The 9,276-nt window shown below is 36.2% G+C and overlaps 1 protein-coding gene across 1 annotated transcript; it reads left to right on the top strand.

Annotated features, from left to right (window-relative positions):
- Nucleotides 1-1,968: 1,968 nt before the first annotated feature.
- On the top strand, nt 1,969-8,712 carry LOC311097371 (proteinase-activated receptor 3). Its single transcript, XM_084136989.1, has 2 exons — nt 1,969-2,286; nt 5,245-8,712. The coding sequence occupies exons 1-2, from the start codon at nt 2,223-2,225 to the stop codon at nt 6,309-6,311; spliced, it is 1,131 nt and encodes a 376-aa protein (XP_083993115.1). The 5' UTR covers nt 1,969-2,222; the 3' UTR covers nt 6,312-8,712.
- The last annotated feature ends 564 nt before the right edge of the window (nt 8,713-9,276 follow it).

Consider the following 9,276-nt stretch of genomic DNA (forward strand, 5'->3'; position numbering starts at 1 on the left):
TATTGTGTTAAGATTGCTACTTGTAAAGCTGGGTCTTGAAGCCAAACCAGTTGAGAACTTTTTAAGAGGAAGTTGAGCTCTCTGACCTGCATGATAAGGGGGTTATAATTAAATTTTGTGTGTGTGTGTGTGTGTGTGTGTCTGGGTGTGTCTGTGTGTGTGTGTGTGCTGGTAAACCCTACGTTATGGGGATAAAATATCCCCACAAAGATGAATGCAATATCTGATATCCTTGTCCTTGTGGGGACATTTTTTTTGATGAGGAAAACAGCTTATAAATCATAAGTGATATTTTTTGAAAATGTAAAAATGCAGAAAGTTTTCTGTGATGGGTTGGTTTAGGGGTAGGGTTAGTGTAAGGAAGTAGAATATACAGTTTGTACAATGTACAAGTGTGTTTGTGTGTGTGTGTGTGTGTGTGTGTGTGTGTGTGTGTGTGTGTGTGTGTGTGTGTGTGTGTGTGTGTGTGTGTGTGTGTGTGTGTGCATGCGGATACGTGTTGGTGTGCAACAATGCATGTTTTGGAGAATTACTGAAGTCACATCTACATGCAGAGTTGGTCTTTTGTTGGAAACAGGAAATCATCACTCTCATGTGTTTTTCATCTTTGATACATATTTGGTCTGCTCCTACAACTGCGTCACTCTAGCGCTAGTGGACCGCAACGCAGTAACCCATAACCACAGGAAAATAATACACTTATGGAAAGTGAAAACAAATGTTCGAATCAAATGACTTTTTTCAGTTGTCTTCTGGATCTCTGGTCATCTGTAGGGGAAGGATCAGAACTGTGACCTCTATTCTTGTGTTATCTCTCACTTTCAGCCCTTTCCTTCCCACACAATCTGTGGTAGAACAAGATCTTAGCTTGAATTCATTAACTAAGCTAAAATTGTTCTGTTAGACCAACAGGTCTTTTAACTTTTAGAAATACAAGATTTTTTTTGTTTAAGTCACATTTTGCTACCAAGTAAGCAATAATTAATCTAATTCTATAAATAAATAAATAAATAAATATCCCATTAAAGGGATAGTTCACCCAAAAATTTAAATTAGCCCATGATTTACTCACCCTAAAGTCATCCTAGGTTCTTCTTCTTTCAGACGAATACAATCAGAGTTATATTAAAAAATGTCCTGGCTCTTCCATGCTTGATAAACGCAGTGATCGGCTGTATATTTTTTGCTGTATAAGTCCATCAAAGTGAATCCATCCATGATAAAAGTGCTCCACACAGCTCTGGCGGGTTAATAAAGGCCTTCTGAAGTGAAGCGATGCGTTCGTGTAAGAAAAATATCCATATTTAAAACTTTATCGACTAAAATAACTAGCTTCCGGCAGACGGCCGTACGCAAGTCGACTTAGGCCAAAAGAGTAACACTTGACGATGTGTGACGTAGGATGTAGGAGTAGCGTAAGCTTTGACGCCTCTCGCGGTTCAAACACACAGGGCTGGGCAACAAACTCAAGCTCCTCCGACATTAAAAATTCTCATTTTAGACTTCTAATTTGTGACTGGTGTTTTGTTTTGCTCTATCTTCTGCACCGCCGCGTTACTCTTTCGCCGTAAATCGATGTGTACGGCCATCTGCCGGAAGCTAGTTATTGTAGTCGATAAAGTTTTAAATATGGATATTTTTCTTACACAAACGCATTGCTTCATTTCAGAAGGACTTTATTAACCCCTCAGAGCCATGTGGAGCACTTTTATCATGGATGGATGCACTTTGATGGACTTCAAAAAACATACAGCTGATCACTGCTATTATAAAGCTTGGAAGAGCCAAAATATTTTTTTAATATAACATTTTCTAATATAAGAATGTCATATTAGGATGGCTTGAGGGTGAGTAAATCAAGGGCTAATTTTCATTTTTGGGTGAACTATCCCTTTAAGACTTAACTGTTTAACTATCCCTTTAAGACTTGTTGGATAGTGAAAAATAGTTTGAGAAAATGAAGTAGCCTACCTCAAAAACACAAAATAGTCAAAGACAAGCGGGGACGAAGATGATGTCATCGGAATGGAACGACACCGCTGAGAGAGAGAGAGAGAGAGAGAGAGAGAGAGAGAGAGAGAGAGAGACTGACTGACTGACTGACTCACTGCTCTTTTCACGAAGCTCTCTCGTGTCGGGCTTCGTTTGCATTCCACACACAGACAAACCGTGTTGAGAATTCGCTCGTTTTTAATTGACAAAATTGGACGTCTTTCTCAGTCATGGGGAAAGTTTTTCTTTTCGTTTTGATCACATTCATTCTTCTGAACGCGATCCAGGCTAAAGGTAAGCAAATCCATTTGTTGGAAACCGGTTAGTTTTGATTCACTTCAAACAATCCATTGGTCTACATGTGTGTGATGAGCGAGAAAACATTAGATTTACTGTAAAAATCCAACACCATAATAGGCGACATCATTCAATCTGATTTTGCTCAATAGAAGTGCTGTAGAATTGTACACTAAGAATTTTAGAGTTTTAGTATTAATTTTTCTTAAAGATTATTTCCGAAATAATCTATAAACATTCTATAAACTACAGTAGAACATTTGAGAAGTTTTATTTAATATTATATATATATTTTTTTATAATATATAGATTGTATTAGAAAATATACAATCAAGTAAAAAAGTAAAAAGTAAAAATACATGAATAGCTTTACAAAATAATAAAACAAACACAAAATACTACATAAACCAAAGGATCCACAACACACAAAAATACTTCACAAAGTAATAAAAGCAAGTCTATACAAATCTATATTAAAAACAGACACAGATTGCGCAGATCTAATATCCATTGGGAGGCTATTCCATAACATTGGAGCCACTGCAGAATCTCTGTCACCTTTTGTTTTATATCAGGATCTTGGAACAGCCAACAATCCATGACTAGAAGATCTGAGACATCTAACAGTTTCCTAAGGTCTTGAAAGGTCCACTAAATACTTTGGCGCCAAACCATGTAGTGCTTATATGTCAATAATAATATCTTAAAAAACAATCCAAAAAGGAATTGGTAGCCAATGTAATGAGGCTAAATTTGGAGTAATAGGATTAAAAGATCTAGTTTGTGTCAATAATCTTTAGTAGCAGCATTTTGTAACTGAAGCTGTGATAAAATGTGTTGCTTTTAAGTAGAAAACCGGACATTGCAATAATCCAGATGAGATGATTAACAAAAGTGTCTAAAGTGTCTTTAAAACTTAAAATATGTCTCACCTTGGAAATATTTCTTAACTGATAAAAACAAGTATAGGAAACACGTATTTCTTAACGTGATATTCACAATTTTAACTGGTGTCAAAATAAACACCCAAGTTTTTAACTACCTGCTGAATATTGGGGAACATGTTATCACGAACTAACTTGATCTGACTTTGTGTTACGATGGGGTTGAATGATAGGAGGAAGCAGGATCCACGTGCAGCAAACTTTATTAAATAAACACAAAACTAGACAAACTCAGACTATGGAAACAGGACACAGGAACCAAACAGACAAAATACAATAACAAGAACTCACAAAGACTGAGACTAGACACAGGGCTTAAATACACAGGCAAACAAGCTAAACAAGATAACAAGGGGACGTGGTTAATCAGAAACACATGGGGAGACTAATCAACATAACGGGGAACTGCTAAACATGGGACAAGACAGAGGAACGCAGACATGAATCATTACACTTTTATTATAGCCCTGACCTATTATCACTACTTCAGTTTTATCAGTATTGAATTGCAGAAAATCACAAGTCATCCAATTTTTTTTTTTTTTATCTGCTAAGCATGCTTGGAGGATATCTAAGCTTCTCAGATCATTGGATCACAGTGATAAATATAACTGTAAATCATCTGCATGGCAGTGAAAATTTATGGATAAATTATGGATTCAAGAGTTAACATATAAATTGAAAACAAAATTGGTCCCAACAGGGAGCCCTGAGGAACACCACATTGTAGAAGTGGAGGATAAATCTTCTCCAACTGACAATACAAATGTTCTATCTAACAAATAAGAATTAAACAAGTCCAACTCCCTCCTTGAAACTCCCAGCCATCTATTTAAAGGTCCTGTATTATGCCCCTTTTCACAAGATGTAAAATAAGTCTCTGATGTCCCCAGAGTGTGTATGTGAAGTTTCAGCTCAAAATACCCAACAGATCATTTTTTACAGCATGTTTAAATTGTCATTTTTTGGGGCTCAGAAAAACGCGCTGTTTTAGTGTGTGCCCTTTAAATGCAAATGAGCTGCTGCTGGACGCCGGCACAGGGGGCGGAGCTTCATGAGCTCGCGCTCAGTCTCTCAGGACAATTTCATCTCACGGAATGATGATAATATCAGAAACTCTCAGTAACGCTGTTCATTTCGAGTCGGACAATAATGACAGAGTCAGAGTGCTTTATGGAGATGAAACAGGTATAGTTTAGTAGTTTAATTACGGTTATTATAACGTATTTGTCATCTGCTTATATGTATCCATTATTTATTAATAGCCTACAAGTCTGCTGTTTCGAACCAGGTCCGAATGATGATCAAACATATACTGATGAGTTTAATAAAGTTTATTGTACATCACACAAAAGATGAAGCGTCAGTTTTACTTCAGAAAATCACAGTAAGAGCTGAGTAAACACAGTAAGTTATAAGAAGTGCGCAAGTACATTTCGGTAGAGTTGAGGGAGCATTCCTGTGGGCGGAGGTTAGTCAAAAAACTGTTCTAGTGACGTCATTAAAGAAGGAAGTAGAGGGATGTAGTCCAAACGGGCCGTTCGATGTAGGCGACTTCTGTTAAATAAAATATCTCGCATTGAACTTTGAACTTTATAATTTTACAGATATTATTTATACTCTAACAACAACATTACACACTAACTAAAGTTTGAAACATGGGATCACGAAGAACGGGACCTTTAATGTGTCAATTAAGACTGAATTGAATGATCAACTGTAATAAAACAGAACACTCTCCAGCATCCTCTGCAATCAGTAAATCATTAGTCACTCTTAAAAGGGCAGTTTCAGTACTAGGATTGAAATTTTTTTGTTTTCACTTATAACCTCCAACAGTTTCTTAGCTACTGCTAAGCTATCTATCTATCTATCTATCTATCTATCTATCTATCTATCTATCTATCTATCTATCTATCTATCTATCTATCTATCTATCTATCTATCTATCTATCTATCTATCAAACGAGGAGATGTACTATTACTAACTCTTCTATATGTCCAATTGCAGGAAAGAGGGCCAGGAAGAACAAACGAAACATCACTGCCATGCCTGGCCCAAGGTTTTTCATAGGAAACGCGAACCCAGTTAACCTCCCTCTTCCTCCTAATCAAACAACAGACCCGCAAGCATGTGTCGTCCCGTCTGTGGAAGTGGAGTTACGCAGCAACAACACGGCAGAGTACCTCCGAGGTCCTCTGAGCAAGCGCTTCATCCCAGCTGTCTACATCATAGCCATCGTTGTCGGCATTCCCGCCAATATCGCCATTTTGATTGCCGTTGGAACCAAAGTGAGATTCATTTCATCTGCGATTTTGTACTGTAGCTTAGCATTGTCCGACTTGCTGCTGTTGTTCAGCCTGTTGCTGAAGACACACTATCATCTCAGTGGGAACCACTGGATTTTCGGTGAAATCGCCTGCCGTATCACGACCGCCTGTTTTTACGGCAACCTCTACTGCTCAGCTTTCACACTAGCGTTCATTAGCATCAAGCGCTACATTGCCGTGGTTCATCCTTTTCTCTATAAGAGTTTTCCAAAACGCACGTTCAGCACCTGTGGTTGCTTAACCATCTGGATTGTATTTATTATTGCCCTTCTCCCGGAATTCCTAGTGCAACAAAGCTACCGCATCACACATCTTGGAATAATCACATGCCACGACGTTCTTCCAGACAACATATATTACTACCAGTGGCTTGTCTATTATAACCTTTGCCTCACCTGTGTAGGTTTTTTCCTTCCCCTAGTGGTGACAGTAGCATGTTACACTTCCATCGTCTGGCACCTGAACCGCTCACATCAAGACTGGGCTCTTTACATCAGAGCTAGCACGTTTAACTTCATTATCTTTGTCATTTGCATCGGCCCAAGCAGCTGTTTCCATTTTGTGCATTACGTCCTGCTGTCTGTTAGCACTGCAGAGAGTTTCTACATCTACTTCAGTGTGTCCGTGTGTCTGTGTTGCCTGCATAGCGCTATGGATCCGTTTCTCTTCGTGATCATGTCCAAGACTGTCGGAACCAAACGCTACTTTCTTGGACGCAAAGGACATGCGCTTAGCATCTCTACATAAAGTCAACATGAGATGCATGTTGCGCAACCTATTTAGCTTCTGTTATCCTGTGTATTTCCAAGTGAAACAGGATGTTTAATGTGAACTCGTTGAAACAGGCGAAATAGAAAAACGTTTTAACGGCAGAGAAAGTTGTTGCATTTTGATAAAAGACTACAAGCACTTACACTACTGTTCAAAAGATGACGATCAGTGAGAGTTTTTTCTTTTTTGAAAGAAATTAATACTTTAATTCAGCAAGGATGCATTAAATTGATCAAAATAAAGACATAATTTTACAAAAGATTTCCGTTTCAAATAGAATCCTGAAAAATATTTTTCAACATTTATAATAATGAGAAATGTTTCTTGAGCAGCAAATCATCATATTAGAATGATTTCTGAAGGATCATGTGACTCTGAAGACTGGAGTAATGATGCTGAAAATCACAGCTTTGATCACAGGAATAAATTACATGTTAAAATATATTACAATAGAAAACAGTTATTTTAAGTTGTAATAATATTTCACAATATTACTCTTTTTCCTGTATTTTTGATCAAATTAATGCAGGCTTGATGAGCAGAAGAGACTTCTTTCAAAAACCACATGCTTTTGAACAGTAGTGCACATTTGATGAATCTTGCACAATACAGTGCACTAAGCATATTAAGTAAAAAGGGTGAATTTTGATTTCATGTTTACTATATTGATTAAAAAAAGGGCTAGAATCTGCTTTTTGTTTTGTATTGGTCTTGTTTCTAAAACCACCTTGATCTAGGTTTAAAGTATTTAATATGTGAAGTGCCATTAGGAGAACTAATAGTTCGTAGTTCCAGCCAGTTGGCTCGAATCGCTTGGACAAGAGCTGCATATTTTATACTGAATACAAATGAAAAGACATTTGAATGGCCCTGAGAGAAAGGGGTGTAATATACTGCCTGGACTGTGTTCAGTGTGTGTTGTGAATGTTACATAAAGCCTTGTTGACCAAGGCAAAGCTTGTCTGTTTGTATAGATAATGTAAATGCTTTATGATAATGCCTATATTTAAACCTATGTGATTTCAAAGCACAACATTAATATAGTCATTAAAACAAATAAAACAAAATTCACGGCTGTCTGATTATTTTTAGGTTTCATGGACCTCAATCAAATGCCATCTGCCTAATTAAGGTCCAGTGGTGTTCATTTCTTTAAATTTGATTCATCAAAAAACATTTTAAGATTCGACTTTGCATAAAAAATACTTAAAATCGACATGAAATGGAAGTTGCGATAGTGTTTTCTTTCATATTATGACGTATATCCAAGTGAAACGGCTTCTCGAATGAGGAAAAAATGAAGGATGGGACTTGATTTTGTCCATTGGGAAATGATTGGATGGTTGTGGTTTGCTATTGGTGGATCTCATGTGAGTGACAGGTTGCCCCGCCCTTGTGCCAGTAAACACATCATCAGAGAAGAGATGCTGCTGCAAGAGGGAGGGAAAGATATTTTGATTAAAGATTAGATTACGATGTGCATGGATAAATCGTTTATAATAAACACTGCAATATTCTATAAAAAACAAGGGTAACACTTGACAGTGTCATTGTTACATAATTACATGTAGTTACTATATTAATCACTGTAAATTATGCATAATTACATACAACTAACCCAAAACCAAACTCTAACACTAAAATATGTAGTTACTTAATATAACTTAATACTTAAATTAATAATTTCAGTGTAACATTACAGTGAAACAAAGACACCTTTTAATAAAGTGTAACCAAAACAAGAATTGTCAGTTTTGATTTCCTGGTGACTTGCAACTGTAGAGTTCACATTCATGTCATCTATTGTTTAATCCAGGTTAAAGCCAATATGACAACTGATAGCTATAAAGAAATGTTGTGTTGTTAGACTGCTCTCTCTTTTTGTAATCTCACCAAGATCTTCTCTTGTTTGACAAACATATACATTTTGATGCATGATTTCCTCTTGTATTTTTTTGGGTTTTGGTTATGACCTGTCTTGTGGTTTTTAGTTAGAATTATCTTTGGCTTTATCTCAGTTAGCAATTGGTGCTTGAGGGGAATTGCAAATACATTTATTCACAGGCTTGATATGAACTCACGCATCTCGATGTCTTGACAAACTATATGGTTTCATAAGCGTAACCTTTCAGGAATGTGAACAGAGGAAGGCAGGTGGGGATTACTGGAAAACTGAAGGAACGTTTTTTTGTGCTTATATTGTCATTGTAAATGCACATGAACTTATAATAAATGAATATATTAAGTATTAAGTGCAGAGGAAAACCTTGTAAAACTTTCGTATTTAAGCGTTAGAAATGAAGAAGTCTGTTTGTGGCCTTTTTTATTCCTGTTTTTGTGCAGAATCAAGTTTTCTTTAAAGCTGTTGAAAATACAAAAGCTCAATCTAATTCAAGTTTGTGTTTTGATTAATTTGGTAAGTCAAGTAACCTTTATATAGTACTTTATACTATACAGATTCAGATGGTTTTAAAGCAGTTTTCCAGTGATAACAGGAAAATAACGATTCAATGATGCTAACAGGATTCAGTTCTGCTGTAAAGCAGCTCTAAAAAGACAATAGTAAACAGTCATTATTCAGTTAAAATCAGTTTAGTGTTGATTCATTTTGTTTCAATAAGTGTGTGTGTGTGTGTGTGTGTGTGTGTGTGTGAAGTAGGCCTACATCAATTATGAAAATAATACAATTCAGCTATAAAGCATCAAAATAGAATTATCAACTGGTGAAAAATGACTGTCAAAATCCAAACAAAAAATGCTTTTAATTATTATTATTTTTGTTAATCTTTGCTTACATTTCTTTTCTTTTCATTTTCATTAATATATCCGAGGACCTTGGAAACATCACTCGTAGCGTAGCATTCATGTTTCATTACAACAGGTAAAGTATTTAAAATAAAAGCATAAAAAGCAATACAAATATTATGTTGAAAACGTAAAT

This window comes from Abramis brama, assembly GCF_963993115.1.
Source record: "Abramis brama genome assembly, chromosome: 15".
NCBI lineage: Eukaryota > Metazoa > Chordata > Actinopteri > Cypriniformes > Leuciscidae > Abramis > Abramis brama.